The following is a 27,100-nucleotide window of genomic DNA, read 5'->3' as shown; positions in this document are numbered from 1 at the left end:
CTACGCCACCGGGCTGGCCCCCAACCGTGTGTTGTTAAACACTAGGCAAAACCATTAGTTGTCTAATACAATTTTGGCGAAAGGCATTGGGCAGAAGCAAATTTGGAAGAGAGGAGCTCAAAGGGAATACCTCGTTCTTTTACTAAAAAGAGAGATAAAGCTATTTTAAGCACAAAATGGGGTCTAGAAATAAACATTGTTTGTGGGGAAGGTGCATTTTTGTAGGAAGGAAGGCAGTGTTCTCTGTTGATCTCACTACAGCTCATTTATTTATACAGCTTTACTTATTTTTCTTCACACATAAAACTTTTTCCTCAATCATCCATGGTAGAATCCCAGGAAGATGTGTTAAATATGTTGCTGTAGTTTACAATTGTCATCTATAATGTTTTATTTAGCTAAATCTTTTTTTTCACTACTCCCTGTACAACACAGAACACCATATGCCATTGTCCCTGTCAGAAAGCAAAGGTTTCCCTGGTCTGTGCCTGTGCCTATGTTTATGCCACAGAGGAGCTGTGGTCCAGTGCCATCTTTTATTGATAGGGCCAGCAAAGGAGAAATCTAATGAAATTATCAAAGCTTTGAATTAATTATGAACTTGAATAGGAGAGCTAAGCTCTCTGGAGCCAAGGATCTCATTACCCATGCACTCTCGTTGCATCCTCTTCTGGAGCAGAAGGCGTTTTCAGCTACAGCTCTTAGCTTGGCTTTGGACTTTATTCAAACTTGCTAAACTGACATGCTCTTCTTGCTACGATGTGGCTGCTGATGTCCATGATGATTAATTTAATTCTGCTCTGGATCTACAGGAGATGTCAATAGATTTTCTCTCCCCCTCCTTTTGCCTTTTATTATTTTTTCTTTCTCTCTCTTTTTTTTTTCCATCAAATTGGATGGTATACAAGTTTGTGTCCTTTTTGGGTAAGGTGAGAAGCTTTCAGGATTCAGGTGTAGCTTCATGGAATATAGTGATTGATTTAAAGTTAAGAACTATATTACATCTACTATGTATTCCCTGGATATTTAGGTAAGCACAAAGTCAAGTATTTCTCTTTGAATTTTGAACACCAAATGGAAGTTTTTCTTGCTAGTTTCTACTTTAGAATTAATGGTATAGCAATAACTTCCATGGTCTAACAGTATTGTACATATTTTTGATGTGTGTTGTATGGGAACAACAGATCTCACTTTGTGGGTCTAGCTCATAGGACTTATGCTCCCTGGGAGAGAGTAGGTAATGTTTGCTTTGCAACTCTGGTTTTCCTTTTCCCAGTAGAATGATTTTTTTGGTGAATAAATCAACCTCTGATTGTTTTAAGTCTAGTAACAAAATCAGTAGCAAAAAGGTTTCAATTTACTATTGGTGGTGATTCCTTGGTACTGTCGTATAGGTTCAAAGCATCTCATGGCAAGCTTTTTGGCTTGCTTTTGAGACCCATTATATATGAATTCCTAAACTGCAGCTCATCTATCTCAGTAAACTACAGGCCACTGGCAATTTTTGTAAGCAATGACTAACTTTGCTTTAGAGAGTCAATGTTTTAAGGTTTTGAATAGTGGGGGATGGGAGAATGATAATCTTTGCTTTTCCTTTTCCTATTTACTTTCAGTGAGTTTTTTTCCCCCCATTTATTTTCTCCATAGGCAGCTGCAATATTTAATTCAGCCTTTGGAAGTTTTTTGGTAAGTAAACATGGTTTAATTTGTCTGTTATAACTTCTGTTGTGATGTTTTTATGAAAGATTTAGTGAAAATTAGACTCCTTTTACTATTTGGTTAAATATAAAAGTTCTTGAATCTTTTCATGTGCTATTATTCATACCCTGAAGAAAATTAGTTAATAAATAAAGGAAATGTTCTCTTACAGTACAGTTTGGAGGCTTGAGTTTAATATTCTATTTAATGGATTCAAGGAATCAATTAAAACACTATGTGTCTCCTTATAGAGGTTATGTCAATATATTGATCATTTAACGAGGTCTTTTAGATTATTATTATTTTGTATCATGGGACTGAGGATTTTAAAAAGGAAACATGACCCAGCTGGTCAGAAAGGGAATGCTAATTTACTTGTTGACATGTCATTTATTTTGTACATTTCACTGTCAAAGAAGCTACTGTCTTGGATACTTCTGAGAAATCTATATAAAAAAATTTGAAATGAGGAAATAACTAATGAGTAATATGCAAGAAAATGGAATTTTTTTGACATATGAACTATAAATTGTATTTCAAAAAGTTAAAAAATAGTTCAACTTTCGTAAATAGAACCAATACAATTATAAGGATAATACTCTTTTAGCGTTTTTAATCATTATTTTTTAAGTAAATGACATGACAAAGACTTGGTTTATGTTATAAAAGGATGAGAAAGAAACTAAGTTTCCTGTTAAGTAAATATTTTTATTTATACCCTCTCTAAAATTTGGCTAAATTCGTGAAAATAAATGAGAATATTGTATTTTTAGGTATATAACTCATTCACAGATTTGTAGTACATTTATTTACAAATAATTGAGAATAAAATCAGTGGTGTATAAACTGGTTCATGAGTCTGGGCAAAATATCAATTATTTCTGTTTAAAATGCTCTTCGTGTCACTTATTATTGTATGTATTTAAATGTAGTTGAAGCTTTTAAACATATTGTTACATATGTTCTACAGCTTTTAATGTCCCAGTGTTACAGAGCTTTTAATGATGTAGCTTCTGCAAAATATATGCTTAGAGTATCTCTTATTTTTAAAGAAGTAGTAATGTTATTCCTGATACTGTATTATTCCTGGGTTTTAGAAGAGAGGTAACAGAGTCTATTTAATCAAAATGGTCCCTTGAGCTACTTATTTTAGACTGTCATATATTTTAAGTCATTATTTCATATGTTCAAGTATTATTTTCTATATGTTGTCACAATTAACAGAATAATATCTATAAAATATGATCTTGTTAGAAGCCAATTTTTTTATATGGTTTGGAGTCATCCACATCCGCTATCAAAGCATGGTTGCCTAAGCTGGACTCTTACTCTTTAAAATGTCTAGGGTAACTGAGAAAATAAGTCTGAGGCAGTTGTCTGATAACTAAAGCAAAATACACTGTCCCTGACTTGAAGGACAAGTTCACTGAGTATGGTTTGAGCTTTGCACTGACTGTGTGTACAATGAACATATGATATTGTTCCACCAGACCCAATTCTTTGATAAGGTCCAGTAAAGTAAAACTGGTTCTAGGGATTCTGTGGGATTTTTAATTTGCTCTTTTGCTTCTAAGAAGTTATGCATCCTTTCTCCTCAGTCTCCTGCTCTTTTTGCTCTCTTCATCTTTTTTTTAGCCTTAACTCAATTAATTAATTAGAAGTATTTATTGATCTCTTGCCACACAGAGGTAGTTTTCTAGTAGCTGTGGAGGATGCAAAGAAATATTGTGGAGTATATTGTGGAGATCACACATAGAAAAAGAAATACAATGTAAAAGTTAACAGGTCAAACAGAAGATGTTACTAGATGATATATGATTGTCAAATAGCACAGGCAATATGCACTCTGAATTCAAAGGTCAGACAGAAACAATTTTGCCAAGCTGGGCCTTGAAGTATGGTAGAACTTAGCTAGCAGAGAAGAGAGGAGAGGAAATGGCACGAGCAATGGCAGAGAGGCAGAAGTGTCTTTTTCTACTCTTCCTTTCCCTCCTTTTTCTTTCCCAAAGTTGAAAATTACCAGAAAGGGTTTGAGAATGAAAATTATGATCAGAAATCTTTTGCTCCAGGGTTTCAAGAGAAATAATTCTATTTCCTTTTTTTCCCTTTCCACCATAGTTACGACAAACCTTAGATTATGAACTATGTGTGCGTCTGAACTAAATCAGTTAGAATAACAACAACAACAAGGAAAATAATGGGGCTTATACAAAATAAAGGTTTATTTCTGTACTATATAAAATCTGGAGGGAGGCTGTCCATGTATGGTATGATGGCTTCATGGTCTCATTGTGGACTGAGACACCTGTCTTTCTCCTCCACCCTCCACGGCATGAAGCTTCTTTCCTCAAGGTTGCCTCATGGTCCAAGATAGCTGCTGGAGCTCCAGCCAAAAGGATACCTGGATAACAAGGTCTTTACCTTGGGAAACAACAAAAGATCTCCCCTAAAAGCTAAGGCTTCTTTCTTTAAATAGGATTCTTGGAATTCCAACACCATACTTGCAGTAATATCTTATTGTAGAACTTAGTCACGTGGTCATACATAGCCCCTGGAGAGGTTGGGACATGTGACAGTTTGCTAAGAGCTAAAAATTGGATTTTTGTTAGTAAGGAAGAAGAGAATGCATATTAAGAGGCAGCTAACACTTTCTGCATATGAGCACTGTACAGCAGGTGTCAAGAGTTTGAAGAAAGAGATTAATCTCAGTTGAATGATAGGAGAAGGCTTCAGGGAGAAGTTGGTGCTTGAGTTGGGCTCAGGAAAAAGACTTATTTTAGAGGAGGGAAATTCTGAATTATAACTTTTACATTTTAGTTTGTTATTTGTAAAACATGGTACTTGTTAGAGTTTTGGGAGTTTTTTTTGAATTTTCTTTGTAAATGGAAACCATCCATCTATCCTTAAAATTTAGGATTACACATGTAGTATGTTTTCTGGAGTCAGACTGTCTGGGTTTAAATCCTTTACTTGACTGAGTACTAGCCTAACCACATCATCTTCCCTATATGTAAAATGGGGTAATGATAGTACCTAAACTGTACAGTTGTGGTGAGGATTAAATGGGGTAATCTATATAAAATGCTTGTTTGATGTGGTAGAAATAACTGATCTGATGTTGTCCAAGCTCTGCCATGAATTTTTTTGCATAATCATGGACATCCATAAAATGAAGAAATTGGTTATCTGTGATTAATCCCTATGGCTTCTAAAATACACTGATTCAATGATTATTCTCTGGTTATGAGTGACCATTTCTCTTATATTTACATAATGGAATCTGAAAAGAGTGTTTACTTTAGATTATATTAAAACTTTGAATGAAAGGCTTTTGTTTGAAGAATTTTGAAGAAAGAGCTCTGAGGGCGTTCTTGCTGATTTTCAGACATCTGGATATACCAACTAAAGTACTGTACATATTTATAGCTAGTTTAATAATGTCCCAGGTCTAATTAAAACACAGTGTTTTTAAGAACTAATTGTTACAGAAAACTGTGGGGTTTTTTCTTTAATGTAGCTAGGCTGGTAATAACCAATGATAGATGAATTTAATTTACATAAATTTCAGACCAAGAGAATATTTTAAAATCCTGCCACAGAGGATTGCTTTAAGTTAAGGAGTTAATGCCATTATCTCCTCCTCTCATTTAAATGGTTCAGTTTACAATAATTGTGGAGCATAATAAGTGTTTTGAGATTTTTCCGCTTGATGAGATTTTAATAAAATTTGACTAATAAAATAGTCAACTAACCTGAATAAATGTTATCAAAATTTATATATTATTTTTTTCTATGTAAAACCATATATTTCAAGTTCAGCCTTCTCACATGTTGCTTCATCATCAAAAGAAAGATTTTAAAAAAAATAGATATTGGCAACTTTTTGAAAAATTCCAGTTGAAGAATTCTTTTAAAAAAATTCAACTGTGTTAGAGAAAACTTTGATCACGTGATTATTTAGACCTTTAGCATTTTTAGTTTGGAGGCTGAATTCAGTGTTTCCATGTCTTCAAGAATTATAGGTTGAAATTTAAAAGGAAAAGGTAGAACTTTTTCTTATTAGACTCCTCAGCCCATTTTATTATTTTTGATAGCTCCTGATTTTAAAGAGAAACTCTAGTGAGTGACAGAGTTGATCATGCCAAGTTGAGTTTCTAATAACTATGTTATACTACATGATAGCAATTCATGGCAACATAAATGTAAAGATTTCTGAAACAGCAGCGAAGAGTTATAAGCAGAGTTGAATCCTCTTTGTGACTGCATAACGTCTAGTCTCAAAAAGATCTATAAGAATCACTGTTTACTCTCTAAATCTCTTCATTTAGATATCAAGAAATGGGTTTATTTTCCATAATCCTTCTCTTTTAAAATAGTCATTGCTGGAAGCAGTAGAAGCTATTCTAAGATGAATAATTTTGTTTCTTTTCATGCCAGACCAAGGGTTAAAAGGAGCTCCTTGCCTTGAGCTGAAGAACTGGCCAGCACATATTTTTCTTCCCTCACCCAATTGTTCTGTCTTCCCTCTTTGCTCTGGCTGGTCTGCCATTACTTCCCAGCTTTGTAGAAAGATTTGAATAGTTAACTGATGCTATTGTAGTTGCTAAAAGAAAAGAAATCCCAAACACAAATGCCGTGTTTTAATAACGTGGGATGTATGTTTATCATCTTTTATTCTTCCTTGCTAGTACAAAGTGTGCTCAGCCACACTTAGAACGGTCAGAGAGGAAGCACACCAACTTTGTTACTCATTAATTGCTGCGTAACACTACTTTGTAAAAATCAGAGCAAGAATCTCAAATATTGATGAAGAGGGTTAAGGGTGGTACGAGACAAGACTCAATTGTTAATTTGGTTTTCCTTTCACCTAAATCTAGGATGTCAATTTTTAATTTAGTTTATGTTTATGGAATGTTCATTTTGTGCAATACTGAAAACTATGTTGACTTTTTTTTTTTCTTAATTTGCTTAAAATCTTAACCAACTCAAATTATTCAGTTAAGATTTTGGTTTCCCCCCAAAAGTTCATGACTTGTTTATAAAACAGATTTTTATTTTCATTAAGCTTAAATGCCAAAACAAACAACAGAATTTTTAAGCAATATTTAGTACCACGTTATAGGATGTCATTTCAGGTTCGTACTTTTACTGCTGAGGACTCGATAAAACCAAGATTTAAAATAACCTATTCTGGGCTTTAAAATATCTTATGAACTATGTTCAGACAATGGGAAGTTGGTTTCCACCTTTATAAAATGGAACTCATCATCATGGTATGCCTTTCATCTGATCACCTCTTTGGGCAAGTGAACATCATAAAAGTTGATATTTCTGAGAACAGACTACTTTCTCTTTAAAAAATACCCTTGGTTCAATTAGCAGTATGGCATAAAATAGGAAAATAGGATATAAAATTAACACACATATACTCAGAATCCGTTAGATTCAAGGCACTTTTCTAGATGCCGAAGCAAATACCTAAAACATAAATATGTAAGAAAATGAGTAAAAAGAATGAGCAATAAAAGATTTAAAAAAGAGGGAAGATAGGAACTGCCTTCAAGGCAGTGTCTTCCAAATTTCAGGCAGCTGTATGACTTTTGCCACATGGACATATTATTTATATTATTAAATAAGACTCACTTTTTAAATTTAAATTCCTCTTAAAGCAAAACTTTACATCCACATGGTAAACAATCTCGTCATGAATAGAAGGTAACTGAAATTAAATCAAATGGAAAAAATCTATTATTAATTTATAGCTAAACTCTGCTGCCTACACAAGGCTCTGAGTCCAGTGCCCACCCTCCTTTAGATAAAAAGTAAATTTGTACCAATTCCAAAGCAAGAACTGTCCCTTCCTGCAGTCTGAAGGACTGAGAAAGATTTTTTGAAAAGAGAGTAAGTTTTATCAGTAATTCTCTGTCCTTGTGTCCTTTAAGTCACCTGCTTTCACTTCCACTTTGGGCAGCACTGTTCCTTAAGGTCATTTCTCAATCATTTCATCAAAGAGGTCAGTTGAAACCATTGGGGGAGGTCAACTGAGGAAACCTCCAGAATCAGGGGCTGTGGCAACCTGATCACGTTCGTGTTTCTTCCTTAGAGTATTTTCTACATAACACTCGTCCGGAAAAGCAGCATGCATGTGTGCCAAATGCGTTTGTAGAGGTAAAATATGCTCTAATGCTTAAGTAAGGAAAACCCCGTGATAACTACATTTGACTTTGTTTCTAAAACAAACTCTTATCTGAAGTACAGTCATTGTAAATAAAAAATGGTCTTTGTTTCTTAATACAAATATATAGAATCCTTACCTACTCCATTTTAGCAGCGTAATGCTCTATGCCGTCTGACAGGACTTGTGTAGCAAGTGAATGCATTAGTCACAGTGACCATTTTTCTTGCAAATTTGTGACATAGATTTAATTATTGGAATGACCAGCAACTTACAAATCTAATTTTGGTGGAGGCTGAGGCAACTTTTTTTTTTTTTTAAATAATGATGGATTTTTTTAAAGCAATGATTTCATTACTATTTAAAGATATCTACTGGTGTAGAACTAGCCAATTGACTGAAGTTATTTTATTACCCTTTAACAAATGCCATGTACTTTCATTTTTATTTTTATTAATTTTTAAAATGTCATCATTCCCAAACTGGAAAAGTACTTGCTCCTATGCTCATTTAGGTAAAAATAAATAAATATAAATTTGAGGGGGGCAGGATGTTTGTAAAGGGCCTTGTAAGAAACATGATCTTAGTAGTTGGTTAAAACCATGACTAAATTTCCTTAGTTTGAATCCAACCTACTACAGAACTGCTCAGTTTATGGCCTTTAGTAGGAGATACCCACTGACTACTAGTTGATGATAATATGGTAGATAGTTCTCATTTCTCTGCTTCTGTTTCTCCTAACGAAAAATTTACCATGATTAATCTATTTATTAAGCTAATATTTGAGGGATCTGGGGATAGTAGTGTGGTGAGCCAAACAATTAAGGGTCCTGTCTTTATCTACAATACAGATTCTTAAAGTGAGAATTTCAAGTCCCATGGTGGGAGTAGGGGTGGGAGAGGTAATAATTTTCCACTATTAATATACCTCATTGACTCAGACCCCACTGCCATTCCAAAATAAATCTGGATATGTGGAAAGAAGCAAAAGGGCATCTGAGGGTGTATAAACTGTATAAACTTGTGGATTCTACCAACCAAAAAGAACCTTCCTTTTAATTATTGGTCTGTATGATGAAAGCAACGTTAGACATCTACACTCCATTGCTGACTCAGGTTTTCAAGTAAACATTTAGCACTTCTGAAAAACAATAGTCTGTATTATTGGAAATGGTAGATTATAGTTTGAAATTTAAAAAATCAAATATCAATCTTTTTTTAGCTCTAATCCACTGCATGCCACTGTTTGGCCTTATATCAATTTTATTAATGAAACATTTGTGGACTTTCTACTATGTGCTAGACGCTGGGCTAGGTTCTAGAACTAAGAAAAAAAAATGAAGAATGTCCATTATCAATTTACCAGTTGATGAACTTTGGATTGTTTCCTGTGTTTGATGATTGTGAATAAAGCTGCTGTGAGCATTTTCGTATAGGTTTTTGTATAGAATATGTTTTCATTTCTCTTGGGCAAATACCTAGGATTGGGATTGCTGAGTCATATAGTAAGTATATGTTTAACATTATACGAAATCACCAAACCATTTTCCAAAGCGGTTGTACCATTTTACCTTCCTACCAGGAATGTATGAGGAATCCAGTTGCTCCACATCCTGGCCAGCCTTTGGTATTAGTAGCACTTTTTATTTTAGCCATTCTAATAGTTGTATAGTGATGTGTCATCATAGCTTTGATTTGTATTTCCCTAATGGCTAATAATGTTAAACATCTTTTTATGTGCTTATTTGCCATTTTTATTTCTTCTTGGGGTAGTATCTGTTCAAATCTCTTACCCTTTTTTTTTTGAGGAAGATTAGCCCTGAGCTAACATCTGCTGCCAATCCTCCTCCTTCTGCTGAGGAAGACTGGCCCTGAGCTAACATCCATGCCCATCTTTCTCTCCTTTATATGTGGGATGCCTGCCATAGCATGGCTTGCCAAAGTGGAACATGCGAACTTAACTGCTGCACCACCGGGCCAGCCCCCCCCCCTTTTTTTTAAGGTATACATTTTGGTGAGGAAGATTAGTCCTGAGCCAACATCTGTTGCCAATCTTCCCCTTTTCTTTTCTCCCCAAAGCCTGAGCACATAGTTGTATATCCTAGTTGTAAGTCATTCTAGTTCTTCTGTGTGGGACGCCACGACAGCATGGCTTCATGAGCAGTGTGTGGTCCACACCCAGGATCTGAACCAGCGAACCCCAGGCCGCCAAAGTGAAGTACACGAACTTGACCACTTGGCCACAGGGCTGGCCCCTCTTACCCAATTTTTATGGGGTTATTTGTTTTTTTATAACTGGATTGTGAACTTTTAAATATGTTTTGGATCACAGTCATTTATCAGTTATGTGTTTTGCAAGTGTTTTCTCCCAGTCTGTGGCTTATCTTTTCACTTTCTTAACAATGTCTTTCGAAGAGCAGAAGTTTTAAATTTTGATTAAATCCAAATTATCTGTTTTTTTCTTTTATGGCTCATGGTTTTTGTGTTCTCTCTAAGAAATATGTGTTTAACCCAAAGTCATAAAGATTTTTCTCCTTTATTTTATTCTAGAATTTTTATAGTTTTATAATATATAAAACTATAGTTTATAGTAGACACTTAGGTCTATGATCCATTTTGAGTTAATGTTTATAGATGGTGCCATGTATGAGTTGGGACTCATTACTTTGCATACAGTTGTAGAAGTTGCAAGTTTTTATGTTTCTCAAATATATCTGTCTTGCCCTTTATGGATTTTTCCATAGCCTTTATACTTTATAAAGTCCTTCTCTAATCACAGTGTCAGGTAAAGTTTCACATGTATTTTCTTTTAGTTTTATAGATAAAATGCATATCTAATATTTGTTAAAAAGCAAAGCTCATTATATGAGAGTTCAATAAACACAAATAACAGTTTGAAAGTACTTCACCTGATTATGATATCGTTGTTTAAAGAAGTCAGTTTTCCATTGTTACTGTCCCTACTGGGTGTTTTTCTTGGGTAAGTCCGGCTTTGTAGTGTTACTCTCATATCTACATGGTGTCATATATGCCTGTCCCTGAAAATAATTAGATCAATATTCATGTCTGTTAAAAATTGTTTCTCTATCTTAGGATATTACACATGACATTAATACAATTATGTAAGATAAAATCATTTGTTCAAAGTGTAAAATGGATAGATGCATAAAGAGTGATTGAAAAGTATAGAAACCTCATTTTGATCTCTATCAATTTAATTTGCAAATATTTACACAAATTAACAGTAAAATGTTTCTATTTGGAGGAGTGTGGAGTAAGGTTAATAGCTCTCAGTAACAGTTTTAAATAGTAGAGGACTTTTTAAAAGTAAAATTTATAATTTTAAAAACCTTGATCAGTTTGATTTTAACTTTATAATTGAACAGGCTGTGCTGGTCACGGGGAAAAAGTCTCCTCATGATGCAAACACGGTATCTTGGAAATTAGAGCCAAATCTCCAGGCTCATAAGAGGAATGTTGATTCATACTTTACATGTTCACTGATGCTTGTACTCTGAGTTTGCAGTTTATACATTTGCCTGTATTTTGACGGAACCACGTACTTGTTTACTTTTCCTGACTAGTTTTTTCTGTAATGTTTCTAATAAGTAGAGTAGTTAAGTTAGAAATGTCCACTGTGTTTATAGTTTTACTTTGTAACAGTGCTTGGTCTAGTGGTCAATATTTGTGGTTTCGTTTTTTATCATTCAGGCAATTCTCTTTTAAATAGTTATTTTCTAAAATGTTTCTAGTTTTTCACTTGAAAGCTTGTGTTATTCTTTTTATCCATTCATTTAGGAGAGACAATGTTTATTAACACTGTGAGGCTTTTGATAATCCTATCTTCTTTCTCACCATTCTATACATCATTGTGAGATAAACTACCTTCATGTGCTATGTCACTCCTATGCCTTTAGCGCCTTCAGTGGCTTTTAATTGCTTCACCTAATTGGCCATTCAGGAATCCTTCTAGTGGAGCGCTTCTGCTCTCTCCCGGGTGTCCTTCTTTCACCTTCTTTCATTCCCATATTAACTATTGATTCACTCTTCTCTTCCCTCTCCTCCAACACTTGGGGCTCCCGCTTCTTTGCTTACTCTATTCTCATCCTTTCCATTTCCTATCCACCTCTCACAAGCCATGTCTTCCCCTTGAAGCAATTTCTCTATCTTTTCTTTTATGGTTATTTAGCTCTTGGGATGAATTTGCACCTAGATTGTAACTGGTTAGTATAGTTAGTTTAAAATTCTGACCTTCTCTCCCACCTCTGGCACTTCCTGTTATCCTGCTCTTATTATTTTTTTCTAAAATACTTATCTTCTAACATAGTATATATTTACTTATTATGTTTATTGTCTATCTCCTCTTATTCAAATGAAAACTCCATGAAGGCAGGTATTTGATTTGGCTGGTTTGGTTCACTGCTCTATCCACAGCACTTGTAGTACCTGGTATGTGTCAAGCACTCAAAAAATATTTGTTAAATGAGTAAAGAGAAATCATTCAATGAATGCTATTTTAACCTCTCTTCTTCATATATCTAAGATTGTAAAACACCTTGTATAGTACACATTTAAAATGCCTGTTAATTATTACAATTATATGTTGAATTAATTTGAGAAAAATCTTGATATCACTTTAATTGACTGTCCATCAAATAGTTCTTACTTATGTTAAAGTGATTTTTAAGTTATAAGTTTTTAGTCTCAATAAAACATATGCTATAGCCATAAGGAATTTGTATCACTTTGTTTTCACAGTGTTGATTTAAGAATGGGGGTGGAATATCATTTCCACGTCTAAATTTAATATTGGGGCATTTGTAAGCTTTCTTCTTATAATAACTCCCTGTGAGTAGTTTAAGGCAGATTATTTGTATGTAATAGATTACCAATCCGTACGCTCTTATCATGGAAATGATTGAGTTTAAATATCAGAAAGTTTTCCATGAAAGACTCCTACAAGTGTGAATACCTCATAAATATAAAGAGCTGAAGATTTAGAGATAAGAGGATATAGTGAGGGATTGCCATTATATGGCATTGCAGAGAATCATTGCACTGCTGGTATTAAAAAAAAAGTATTTTGCTGTTAAAGTTTATCGTCTAACAACTTGTGAAATATATAATATAATTAAATTGACAAGTGAGAGCCGAATTTCTAGACATTGTTGAAAAAGAAATTTTACAGTATCTTAGAGAAGAGGTAAAAATACAAGTAAGCCTGAAAAATAGAAGAACCAATTCAATGGTATATAAAAACTAGATAAAATCCATATCTGAGAGGCATTAGAAGTACTTAAAGAATAGAAGTGACCAAAAAGAAAAAGAAAGAAAAAGCCAAGGTGATAATGAGGAAGCAGATAAATTGAACTTGCAATATGATATGATAGCAAATGGAAGCTAATGCGGTCCTCCTGTAGAAGCATCGTCTTACAGCCCTCCGCACTGGAGTCTGGCAGGGTCATAATTCAGAATATTGTTTGACTTTGGTCTTATCGTCTTGTCAGAGATTAAAATTTGTTAAATGAGATATAGAAAGAAATAAAGATGTCACTTAGGGTGGAGGAACTTTGGAGAGTGATATATATCTCTATATAGTGGAGAAAAGAAGAGAGAATTTTTAGATACTAAAAGAAGGGATGTATCGTTAATCAGACATGATTTTTTAATGGTAAAGTTGGTTCAATTTTCTTATGATAGCCTAAAAAAATACATTTGTGCTATCTATATTTCTTATAGCAGCCTGACAAATCATTCAGAATCCCTGATCAGTAACTGCTGAGGTATACAAATTTTAAGCAGGACAACTTTTCAGTAACTAAAATCAGCAATAAGAAAGGTGATTTCTTGTTTACAAAAAAAAATAGTAACTTTACATGTTGCTTTTTCTCTTTTCTTCATTTACTTCTACCTCTTTAAATTGAAGAGGAAAAAAATGAGTAGAAGTCATGAAAAATATTAGAGAAATGTAGACTTTCTGCCTATTGCCCTTTAATTCACAGGGGTTTTCCCTCAAAGATGGTTGAATCCTGATTCTGTATCATTAAACGTCTCTATAGAATTTTGGATCCATATCTCGTGTAGTTTCAAACAAAACAATTGTTGAAGTCAAAAGGTTAAGTTTCCAGCTCTAAAAAAAATTGAATAAAAACTCCCAGTGCAGACAAGTGGTTAAAAAAAAGGGTTTAAGTGTGTGCCAGTAGAAAATATCCACATTAGGAAGAATACTTCCTCTTGTAACAGAATGCTGTTGTTCTCTTTTGTATGAATTTTCAAGATATATTTGAAAAGTAGCATCAAGATGTCTCTAAAGAACAATCTCAACAAACATTCCTCAGTCTTGAAACTAATCTTCCATCATGTATGCCTTTTTAAAAAATTCTATCAACCTGGCACCACAATCACTAAGGCTTTTCTAGTGCCAAAAATATCATGAACTAATGAAAATCTCAAATAGCATTCTGTATCTCCGTCTTAGTTTTACTAGATGTTGCTGGCCTTTCATTTCTATATGGGAACTGTAAGTAGTGAGTCACCTAAAGTCTGTATTTTGATATATGTTTTTAAAAATACAGACTAGAAGGGGAAGTTTTTCTCTTTAAAGGAGGAGAAGTTGGGTGCTACACAGTTCTTAAGGAAGTTTTTCTTTCTTTGCTGCAAATCACCATTGATACCATGAAGATTCTTGGCTTAAGTCTTTCTTGGCTTGATATCACCCATAAACAGAATCATTTCCAGTAATATTATTTGTTATTTTGTCTGTTTGAGCCATCCATTTTTAAGATATTTTCTCCTGATTGCTGGGGATATAGGTGGCTTGTACTTTGGAAATTTACTATGATCCTGTTTCAAACACGAATTTTGTGGCTCTATCGCGCAGGGATGGACTCACATTAATCTACTCATTGATAGTGATATATGCAGCAGATTGCTAATTTATTAATTGAGAGTTGGAAAAACAGTTATGAGAAACTCTTAGACACTTAGGTTGGTGCTTTCTCTCCTCGTGGTTAAATTCACATGGAAGAAATTTTAATAAGTTTATTTGGTGGGAGTGGAATTGGAGGAAGAAGAGGTAGAGAGATAATTCACAAGTTTGATTCTATCAGGCTGTTGTAAGTGAATGTGTCTGGCTCCACAACAAGGGTATGTTGCCCTTGGAAACAGACAGGTCCATCATTTGAATCAGGGATCTTCTTTCCTAGATGGTGCTTAGATAGATGTTTTTAAGAGTTGCTTTTAGGTACTTTCTCACTGCTTCCCATTGCTGACCGCTTTCCCCTTTTATTGACTCACCATACCTTAAAGTGAAGTCTTGCTGACATTGGAAACGTTCTAATATTTTAAGGCTATTTTGCTTGTCTTTGCTGTAAAGGCGTTTCCCTTATTTCCAAGTTCAGAGAGGGAGAAGATACATTAGTCTATACAGCTGAACAAACATATGGTAGCCACAAGCCACGTGTGGCTATTCAAAAGTTAATTAATTAAAGTTAAATAAAATTAATCATGCAGTTCCTCAGTCACACTAGCCACATTTCAGGTATTTAATAACCACATGTGACTGCTGGTTACAGTACTGCACAAAATGTTGAACATTTTCATCACTGCAGAAAATTCTATTGGATTCCACTAAAGAAAGATGTTTAATTGACAAACTATTTTCCAGTTATCTATTTGAATATAACTTAGAGTCCAATATTTTAATTTGTCTTCATTTTTGTGTATTTATTTCAGATATAGCCCAACTTACTATTTCAGTCTTCCCTAGTGAATTTGAAGTCGGTTGTCTATACATGTTCAGCCCGATAGGGATTTTGTTGTTATGATACTAGTTGGTTAAGTATCCAGCACCTAAGCATTTGCTTATTAAAAAGTGCTCATGAATTTCATTTGCAATTCTCCTTTAGTTACTCAAAGGACTATTTACTGTCAAGTAGTAGAAAAAACACTACTACACAGCCAAAACATTCCTTATTTGTTACATTATAATTTTCATAATTTTGACTTATAATGGTAGATTTCTTTTTTCAACACTGTGCTATTTTGATAAATTAATAACACTCCTTTGGAAATGCTCACAGTGCCAGGAATATAGATACAACCTTATATGTATAAGAGATGTCCTTTGAAAAACAGTATAATGTTTTAGCTAGAGGCACCTGAAAGTCAATTCATTTTCAAAGTCTGAATATGATTTTATGTTTAATTTGTGTGCCTTCTTCTGCATTTAACAACTGTTCTCATGGGACTATTAAATTTTTTAATCTGCTTTAACCCCTTTCACATTTGAAAAAGCATTTTCACTAAGACTGGTCTTTGTTACCTGGTAATTTGACTAGTCAGTGGTTTTCTAGCATTTGGATTTCACTGATAGGTAAAATTTCAAAAGAAATTTTGGGGAGTGCCTCATGTTTTTAATTACTTATTTTGATAAATAAGAACTACCATTTATTATCATCATTTCATGAAAGAATAGACATTTAAACATAAAACCCAGGGCCCGGCCTGGTGGCATAGTGGTTAAGTTCATGCGCTTGGCTTCAGCGGCCTGAGGTTCACAGGTTCAGATTCCCAGTGTGGACCTACACACCACTCATCAAGCCTTCCTGGGGCTGCGTCCTACATGCAAAATAGAGGAAGATTGGCAACAGATGTTAGTTCAGGGCCAATCTTCCTGACCAAAATAAAATAAAATAAAATAAAACCCAGAAGGATGTATTTCAGGCATCCTTGAATAAATCTAGCTTTATCATTGATAGACTATATTCTTCTTATTTTTCCCATTTATTCCTTTAGAGCTTTTGACTAGTCTCTTGCCTAAGCTCTTCACTGTTGAAATTATCACCCTTTGTTTGTTGGTTTTCATCTTTGTTGATCTTTTTACCACCTCTATTTGGTGTTTTAAATTATAATTTTGACGTAGATTCTATACTATTCATAGGCAAAGACTGTCTCTATTCAAGGAAATCCTATAGTATAATCAGGCCAGTTAGAACATTTGATAAGTGATGGTGATTTATCAAAAAGTTATTATTATTTTTTTTAGATTGGCACCTGAGCTAACATCTGTTGCCATTCTTTTTTTTCTTCTTCTTTTCCCCAAAGCCCCCTAGTACATAGTTGTATATTCTAGATGTATGTCCTTCTGGCTCTGTTGTGTGGGACACCACCTCAGCAAAGCTTGATGAGTGGTGCTGGGTCCACACCCAGGATCCGAACCAGCAAAACCCTGGGCTGCTGAAGCAGAGCACATGAACTTAACCACTCGGCCATGGGGCCAGCCCTCAAAAAGTTATTTAACAGTCTTAGCTATGCCAACTGTTAACCAAATTTTCATTTGTCTAATTCATACTCTGCATTAAGTTTGTCTTTGTTATACTCTGTAGGGGCTAGAAAGAAATGGTATCTCTTCCAGAGTTGGAGGAAGATGAAAACAAAGGACTAAACATAAAATAACTTAAGTAGACCTAAGAATTCAGTTTCAAAGAAAAATCTATTTGGGAAATATTTGGATAATATAGCTCACTTGTCACGAACTTAGAATTTTAGGAAAAAATATCTAGTTTGTAAAAATATGTTTTTTAAGGTAACATTTAAAATATGTATATATATATAACTTTTACTTGTGGAATTTTTGTGAGCTTGGTAGACTCGTGAAAGAACTTCCTGGAGTGTATTTATATACACTCAGATATATATTTATTCATCCATATTCTTATACACAATTGTTCTTATCATTAGAAAAGCTCACGTTTTATTGAGTACTTTAAAGATAATAGGTTCTCAGCAGCTACTGAAAGGAGTACAAAGATGTCTCCATGCACAGATCCTGCTCTCAGAGAGCTTACACTGTAGTAGTTAAATATGTACAAAAATATATGTAAAAGAATAGCCAAAGTATGAGCAATTGGGATTACCTCCTGGAAGGGACGGTATGAGAAAAAGCCTTGCAGAATTGATAGAATTTGGGAAAATAGTGATGTTTATTCCAGAAGGCTAAAGGGATCTTACTATTCCTGCTTCTCTATGTAAAAATCTTTCTAGTAGGCTAAGTTTATCATGAGTTATAATATTGGTATCTTATAGACAAAATTTGGTATAATCCAAAAGGGACAAGTAATAGATAGAAGGAGGCTTGGTCTAATATTTTTCATAGCTGAATTTCTGCAAGAAAGGTATATTTGACATGAAAAGCCTGTAAATTTATTTATTAGACTTTTTAGTTACACTTTTACACATGATTAAAATATAGTAATGTTCATTTTAGGTAAATGTAAAAATATGTGTATATATACACATATATCTAGTCTCTATATACAGAATATTAATCTTTGCTTCTGTTGAAAAATAGTTTTTCTTTTATAAAAGTTAAGTAAAAATTTCATTTGCTTTTATCGATATTATTGACATCTTAGCAGAACTCTATTAAATTTGGGCTATGGTATGTATAAATTACCTATGGTCTATGGTATCTCTAAATTATGTTCTACAAAATACAAGAATTAAAGAAAAAGACTGATGTTTCATAGAACTTATAAAGTATTATACATGATTGGGAGACAGCTATACCATACAGGAGAAATTTTCCCTTTCGTTCCTTTCCTCTTTCCATTTACCTAAGTATGGCCAAAACCCTCTTTATAATCCTATATCTAGACTTTTTATCTAGTCTCTAGATATGATATTTTCCTAAACCTCTGGTCTCTTAAAAACAGCAATAACATTTTTTATTAGAGACTTTGGAACTTATACAATGGGGATCAAATAATATTAGTGAATCTTGTGTACCCATTTCTCAGCTTCAGCTGTTGTTGGCTCAAGACAGTCTTGTTTCCTCTACACCCCCATGCACTTTCCTCATCTCAGGTATTATTTTGATGCAAACCTCAGTCATCATTTTATTTCAACATGAATTTAATAAGAAAGGGCTCTCTCTTGTTTTTTAAACATAACTATAATGCTGTTTTCCTACTTAGAGACTTTTACTGGCCAAGTTTTTCATGAAAGTGTCTGGGATATCTTTATGGTAGAAAGGCTAGGAAATGCAAGGAACATAAACAGACTGGGGACTCAAAGATCTTAGGATTAGTAAGTGTGGTGTCATGAGCAAAATCAGGGAGTTCAGGCGAGAGAATAATTTTGAGTGAGATGATTGTTTGATTTGATACCTATTACTTACATGGTGATGCCGGGACATCCGAAGGTGTCTAGGGGTGGATATGGTTGATATTTGTTCTTTCTTCGTGAATGAAGGACACATCGATCTTAAACCAATATAGATTCTTTTAGGTTGACCATTAATTCCTTTCCCTCTTTTTTTTTTTTAAAAAAAAAACTTTTGATCTCATCCTGTGTTCCAGCCTCCATGTCTCTACTGCCACTCTCCTCCATTCCCATACAATTTTTGGTATACTTTGTAACCTTACTTTTCCATTAATTGTATATTTTTTAGTTCATTATGTTAAAACATTCATTTTCTTCTTAAAAATAATTTTGACCCTTCTGACAGTACTTAGAGTTAGTGATGACTAGCTGATGAAAACTATTTCAATAGAATGAATGATAGCTTTGATTTTAATTTTGTAGTGATTTCAGCTTAAGGTATTTTTTAAAGTAAAAGTGTAAAATAGTATCATAGACGAAGTTCCTTTCATTAAAAGAACACATAAATAAATGCCACTGGTTCCTGAAATTAAATTAGAACCCAAAATGCTCATAAATTAGCAACTTTATTTCTTTTTTAAAAAGTTCTTAGCTTTCAAAATACCTCTTTCTATTTTACTTTGAAAATGGTATAAACAATTTAGCTTATAGGCCAAAATGGGGATCCCATTATTCTTTTTGGGGCATGAGTGTCATCACATTAATGTCAGTTTGGGTTATCTGTATTTATCGAGAGTAAAAATCAGGTTTGTTTCACTGCCTGGTTTCAGCCTGCAGCAGACTTTCACATCAGAATTATAAACCCTAAAAATTAGAGATTTGTATAGAAAGTGGAGATTTATATGGCTAGAACCTACTTTAGCTTTATAACACACTCATAATTATTAGCGATGGGATCCGTGCTGTTAACACTGGTCACTGTTTGAATGTTCCGTGATAATTTATAGGGTTGATTACTCCCGCCTCAAGTGGAACCTTAGGAAGAAGAGCAGCAAATGGTAAATCTTTGTGATGGTCCCTGGAGCAGCGTTTCAGTTTGAGGCTCTGACTTATGCAGGTCTCAACCTCTTTTCCTCCCCTGGCCTTTCCTGTGGCTCATCGTCATCATCATCATCCATTCAGATAATGCCTGTTCAGAAATCACAGGTCCCCGGGGAGGAGAAGGTGGGGCAAGGCCTGTTATAAGCACACTCGCCACAAACCTTTCACCTTGCTGTCAAGGTGACAAATGTTTGTCCTTAAGGGAACACTGGAGGTTAAATCACCAGTGTTTCTCTCACTTATCTTCTTTCCCATACTACCCCAGCTCTTAGCCAAATTTATAGCTAAAAGAATCTCAGAAAATTAGGCTACTTGTAACCTTTATGGACCTTGTTCAGAGATGTTTTACGCAAGCTCAAAGTACTGACTACATTATGTATGGGGACTAAGTAATTAGAATTTGCTAAACGTCATTATGTAAGTACATTTTTATTTCCGAGCTTATTCAGAAGGAAAAGATTTGGGAAAGAAACATTTAAATTTCAAGAAATAGTATTGGGAGCTGCAAATGTAATTGTGATAGGTGAGCAATGACTTATTTTTACATCAGCACATGTTCAGGGTGTACACGTCCTCACATGGAGAGACACTAAAATGTGCATTAACCTTGGAGATGGAAGTTGCTCTGGATTTCTTCATCTCTTTTTTAGCTCATTCTCTTCCGTTCTCCATATAGCAGTGAGAATGATCTTGAAAGATGTAAATTGATATGTCATTTTTCTGCTTAAAATCCTTCAATGTTTCTTGGGCTAAATACCAAAATCCCGTATATGGTTTACAAGGTTCTGCATGATCTATTCCTTGCCTTCCTCTCCAGCTTCATCCCATGCCACCGTCTTCACCCACAAGGCACCTTCCATGTGGGCATAACTTGTGGTTTCTCCAGTTCATTCATTCAACAAATACTTTATTGGGCTCCTACTTTGTATTAAGCCTACAGAAATGTATAAAACAGACAAATATTCGTGGAGCTCACATTCTAGTGAGCAGATATAACAACTAAAATATATATTATATAATATATAATTTTATATATTTTAGTTGCAAATCTATATATTTTAGTTGTTACATTTATTTGTATGTATATATATGTCAAATGGAAGAAAATGAAGCAGGAAATGGGGGGAAATAAGGAGGAAGCTAGAGGGATTGCAATTTTTTTAAAAGGTGACAGGTGACAGTCTTGCATAGAATATTTGAGCGGAGACTTGAGGCAGGTCAGGGAACAAACCATGAAGATATTTGGGGAAATAGTGTTCCATATAGAGAGAACCCAAAGTGCAAAGGTACTGAGGCTGGAAAAAGGCCAGAACAGAGTGGGCAATAGAGATAAATTCAGATATGTAACAAGGGGCCAGATTATATAGTTAGAGCCTTGTGGGCCATTGAAAGGCATTTGGGTTTAAATCTAGTTGAGATGGTATATAAGTCAGCTTGAGCTGCCATAACAAATTGCCGTGGACTGGGTGGCTTAAGCAACAGAAATTTATTTCTCACAGTTCTAGAGGCTGGGAAGTCCAAGGTCAAGGTGCCAGGTGATTCAGTTCCAGGTGATTGATCTCTTCCTGGCTTATAGATGGTAGCCTTTTCACTGTGTCCTCACAGAGACTGAGAGAGAGAAAGGGAGAGATCTGATGTCTCTTCCTCTTCTAATAAGGCACTAGTCCTTCTGATTAGGGCCCCGTCTTTATGACCTCCTTTAACCTTAATTACCACCTAAAGGCCCTGTCTCCAAGTACAGTCACACTGGGCGTTAGGGCTTCAACATATGGATTTTGGGGTGACACAATTCAGTTCATAGCAGATGGGAAGACATTTAGAGTTCTGAGCAGAGCAGTAACATGATCCCTCTTAATGACCGCTGGGTTGAATGGACTATAGGATTAAGGGCAGGAGCAGGGAGACCAGTTAGGAAATGTTTGCACTAGTTCAGCCAGGAGATGGTGCCTCCAACCAGGATGTATTGAACCAAGCGCATTACAGCCTCAGGGCATTCTCACAGGCTGTTCCCTTGGTTACTTATATATGTATAGTATCTTACAGGTTTCAAAGCTCTTGTACATATATTTTCTCAGGCAAGCACCACACTTCTCTTGTGAGTCAGGCACAGTACTGTGAGACTCAGGTTTCAAATGAGACTAATTCTGGAGTCAGACTGCCTGGGTTTGTATTTCCTCACTGTGCCCCCAGTTCCTGGGAATAGCAAATGTGCCAACCTTATGTAGTGTGAAGATTAAATGAAATAGTCTTTGTTAAATGTTTAGTAGAGTGTCTGGTGCATTAGCAAATAATAAATGTTAGCTGTCATTGTTTTAGTCATCTAATAGATAATTGAGTCAAAAATGTCAATTGGTTTGTGCAAACTTATCTAGCTTCTCATCAGAAGAACCGTAGCTAGAATCCAGTTCCTATTATTTATCATACACTTTACTTTCCATTGTATCATGAAGCTGAAGGAGTTCCAGTTTAAAAGAGGATAGTTCAAATTAAAGAAGGTAGTAAAGGTTTCTTTCTCTTAAAATAGTCTATAATTTGAACTTTTCAGTCTTCCATCCTGACCCACACTCTTTCCTTCTGAAATTAATCCACATAAGTAGGATTTCCCCATGTATCTATTTATTCATAAAGGTTAGCTTTTTCTTTCCTTGAAGTAGTCCAAACGTTTGAACCTCCTTTGAATTAATAATTTATTCCTTCTCTAGAAATTGCTTAATTTCTTTCTATTGTTTTTTCAACAGTTCACTATTTAGTGGTTTCATTAGGAATGAAAGTAGTGCTTCTGGGACTGTTAAATTATGACTTTAAGGAGATATCTGCTCCCAAATCTGACTTTTACCTCTGTTTTTGTCCGGCCTCCACTGTTGGGTATTTTACTGGTGAGTAGGACACACGTTCCTGTAGGAAGTCATGGCCAAACATCTGTGCAGGCTTGTAGGCATTTCTCAGTGAGTTCTGAACACTGACGAAATTGATGTCAGCTCCTGGTAGGATTTTTGAATGGGCTAGAAGGGTTGTGAAAAAGCCTTATTATTAGTTCTCGTTTGCTGGGTTTTTTTTGGAAGATTAGCCCTGAGCTAACATCTGCCACCAATCCTCCCCTTTTCGCTGAGGAAGATTGGCCCTGAGCTAACATCTGTTCCCATCTTCCTCTACTTTATATGTGGGATGCCTGCTACAGCATGGCTTGCTGAGTGATGTGTAGGTCCGCACCCATGATCGGAACTGGCGAATCCCAGGCCACCGAAGCGGAGTGTGGGAACTTAACTGCTGCGCCACTGGGCCAGCCCCTGGGTTGCTATTTTTTTCAAGTGGCCCTTGGTATCTCCTTGCTGGGGCACATGGACATGTCTAAATCTCCTGTGCAGGAGCTGTATTTAATGGTCATTTATCTAGAAACCTCCTTTTGCCAGGGCTCTCCTATTATTTCCTAGCTATATTGGGTATGGCCCAAAGTGAGACATCCAGGAATTTGCAGCCTCCCCAGAGCTATTCCTGAACAAGCAGTTGATTAACTCAGCGTTCTGGGTTTTGGATATTTCTATTTCACCATCCCTTCCAAACAAAGATCTTAGTGTCTGACCTTCCCATCCTCTTCTTCCTCCATATTTCTCTGAATTTTCCTTCCTGCAGTTCTAGAAGCATAGCCTGCTTGCTCCCTGGGCCATTAAGAGTTCCCTTGCATCATATCCTGAATTTTCTCTCTTTGTTTGTGGTAAAGATTGGTGTTTAACTCTACCAAATTTGACCCAAAATCTGTAATAGAAATTTGAAGACTTTAGGAAATTCTTTTCTCTCTCAAGAACACTAAGTATGTCTTTCAAGATTCTTGTCTCTCTAGGAACTCAAATAAACCTAACTTGACAGTCAAAACTGAGTAATAACTTTAATGCTGTAAACTATGTTCACCCTGCTCTGAGTGATAGCCTAATGGCTTAGCCTGAATGGAAAGGCTGCAAGGACTAGTTTTACATTTGAATAAAAAAGAAAAAGATGTAGTTGAATATGTTCATAATATTCCTGTTATAGGTTTTTGATTTCACAAGCATGATTGCTTTAGCAACTTTTAATTCATCCTAGGTAATATCTTATAACTTTTTAGGAGCAGGAAACTGTAGTGAAGAGAGTCACCTAGAAGGTGAAATACTGAAAGTTAAAAGCAAGAAAAGAGACAGCAAAATCACTAATGTAAGTCTATATTGAAAGGTCCCCTTGGTTTAGGGACACATAGCCTTATCTACTCCACTAACGTCTGAGGGGACCACTATATTACATGGCAGAATGTAAAATAGTTTTAATATATAATTTTCATTGTAAGGCATCAAGAAATGATTAAATTATGTGAAACCTACTTTTTTTAAAACAAGGTGGAGAAATAAATAATGATGTATGCTTAAATGACCCATGTTTAAAATGCTTGGAATTAAAATGTTTTGGTATCTTAAAGAAATCATCTTTGGCTATCTGAGAAAATCAATTTATATAGAAAATATTATCCTATAATGACCCTAGGTAAATGATGGGTTTTTCTTGTATATATGCAGAGCATGTATATTTATTTTAAGGAAATAGAGAAGTTTAATTGGTCCTTCAGAATCCCTTTCAATTCATTCTGGTTGAAAATTTTGAAATTCATTTGTTTAAGAAATATTTTTTGGTGTTTACTGTGTGCCTGGAGCTAAGCTAGACATTGGGAATAGAGTGGTGAACAAGACAGGCATAATCCTTGTCCAGGTGGAGTTTGCATTCAAGTAAGGAGATGGACCATAGATAAAAAAATTACATTATAATTAAGTGCTATGAAGGAAATAAGCAGAATAATGATAAACCAGAAATTGTTCTGTTTTAGTCCAATTTTTTTCTCACTTACTCCCCATTTTTCCTCCTCTCCTAAGATAATTTCTTTACCAAAGAAACTCAGCCTTTAAGTGTTTTGCTTAAATCCTCCATATGTAGTTGTTTAATATTGGAAAGATGATGTCAGTCAGTGACAGTAGACGCTGACAGTCAAAATTTGGCTGATATTTACATTGACATACTTAAAACTTTAATGTAGGTTGTGTTAGGTGGGATAAGCTGGAAGAGTATCATTTTAGTAACAGTGCAATAATAAGTATAGAAAAGATATTTGTGTACTTTACAAATGATATCAGTCATTGCATTTAACTTTTTACTTTCCTTTGCTCCTAAAACAGATACTCATTGTAGAGGTGTCATGTTGTTATTTTTGCTATAAAAATTAATATTAATGTTTAAAGGAGATATATACAATAAAAAGTGACGTTAATTAGTAACTTGTTTTAAAATTACCTTTTGATAAGATAAAGGAAAATGCCTTTCAGAAGATCATGTGAATTACTCTCTATCTCTTTCAGGCCAAGTAATTATATTCTATAATGTAATTTTTTTTTTTGTTAGATGGACGGAGTAAAGATAAAAGACGACCATAGAGGTAACAACCTACTCCACCGCTGACTGAAGCGGGTGTTAGAAATGCAGATGAAGTGTATTGACTAAAGACTATACAAATTTGAAGTGAAAATGCCACTGGTCTGTGTGCAGTGTTCTGCACATATGAAGTTTCAGAAAGTTAAATTATTCATTTTATTGTGTGAACTAGTTCAGGGGTTAGGAAAAAGGTGCCTTTTACGTTTAAACTGTTTCTTCCCCTTTTTCCTTTTATCTGCGCTTGACAAGCAAAATGAATTTTGTTTTGTAAGTTTTGTTCCAGCAAGTGAATGACTTACAATTCTATGTGAAAAAAAATACACACCTAGGAACAGATAACTCACAGATTTAAGGGACAATATAAAACAGTAGAAACTGGAAATTATTTTTCTTCCTCATGTTTGTTATAATGAAATCCACTAAAGACAAATCAATGTGCAAGTAGCTATCTAATCATCACCAGCAACCTCACCAGGAAGTATTTCTCAAGTGCCTGCATTATTCTGTGCTGGGTAAGAAGTTTTAAAAAATAAGCCATTCCTTCTCTAATCTTATAAGTAAGCATCCTGATTTTTTTCAAGATAAAACTGAGATTTTTAAAGCATTCAATATGTAATTTTAAAGCAGAGTGACATTTTAAAAGGGAAATATCACAATTCCTGGAATTATTTCTACTCGTTTTGACTCATTTTGCTTTTTGGTCTCAAGGGCTGGCTGGCCTTGCTACAGGGCACTGCACTGGTACCTAGAGGTTGACACCAGTATTAAAACGCCTGCTTTTGGTGAACTTGGATCACTTCAAAGCATCCAAAGAGGTTTTAAATATGTCAAGGAGGGAGACATAAACACTTAATTCTCATTTTAAAGGTGAAGAAGCTCTGAACAAATTATGCTTTTATTTATTTATTTATTATTTACATTGAGATTCAAAGTTATGGAACTACTGAAGTTTTTACTCAATCTGTGCAAGATGTCGGTTTAAAATATCTTTCTTTTGGGTCCTAAGAGAAAGGGCTTCAGCATCCAGCAGACTGGGTTAGAATCCTGTTTCTGTCCCTTATAAGCTGTGTGACTCTGGCAAGTAAATTAACATCTTTTGATCCAAATTATTCTGAATATTAAGTGGGGATAATAAGAATACCTACTCCTGGGGATTGTGAGATTGAATACAAAACAGTGGGCTTCATACACTGTAGGAACTCAGTGTGTATCTCCCTTCCTTCTTGTTGGGGCAGTAGCTAGCCTTATAGAATATCCCACCTCTGCTGCATTCTCATCTTAATTTTATAGAACCATTTAAGATGCTGTAAAGGTTTTTAAATGCATTGAGGGTTGATATGGGTTTTCTCCAGTTTTTGTTGGCTTTGTAGTTAGAGATTTGGAGAGTTTTGAGATATAGCGCCTTTAATTGGCAGACTGATATATGGAGAAAAGTATTAGATTTGGAGTTAGAATATCTTGGTTCATTTTCTGACTCTATATATACTAATTTTAGGACTGTAGACAAGTCTTCTCACCTGTTGGGCCTTTATTTTCTCATCTGTACAGTGGGGAAAATAATAATAATACCTGGCCTAT

At 34.8% G+C, this 27,100-nt stretch overlaps 1 protein-coding gene across 4 annotated transcripts in view; it reads left to right on the top strand.

Moving 5' to 3' along the window:
• Window positions 1-27,100, top strand: part of SLC10A7 (solute carrier family 10 member 7) — a 240,384-nt gene that overhangs the window by 69,928 nt on the left and 143,356 nt on the right. For 2 of the 4 annotated variants that reach the window (XM_046657380.1, XM_046657379.1), the window contains exon 5: window positions 1,648-1,686. The exons of the other annotated variants lie outside the window; for them this stretch is intronic. In XM_046657380.1, coding sequence (XP_046513336.1) covers window positions 1,648-1,686 — 39 coding nt within the window. The remainder of the gene's footprint in view (window positions 1-1,647; window positions 1,687-27,100) is intronic. 4 annotated transcript variants of the gene reach the window in all.

The sequence above is a fragment of the Equus quagga genome, chromosome 3 (genome assembly GCF_021613505.1).
Source record: "Equus quagga isolate Etosha38 chromosome 3, UCLA_HA_Equagga_1.0, whole genome shotgun sequence".
In the NCBI taxonomy this organism is placed as follows: domain Eukaryota; kingdom Metazoa; phylum Chordata; class Mammalia; order Perissodactyla; family Equidae; genus Equus; species Equus quagga.
Note: the sequence above shows the minus strand (reverse complement) of the source record. Positions and strands in the feature narration are given on the sequence as shown.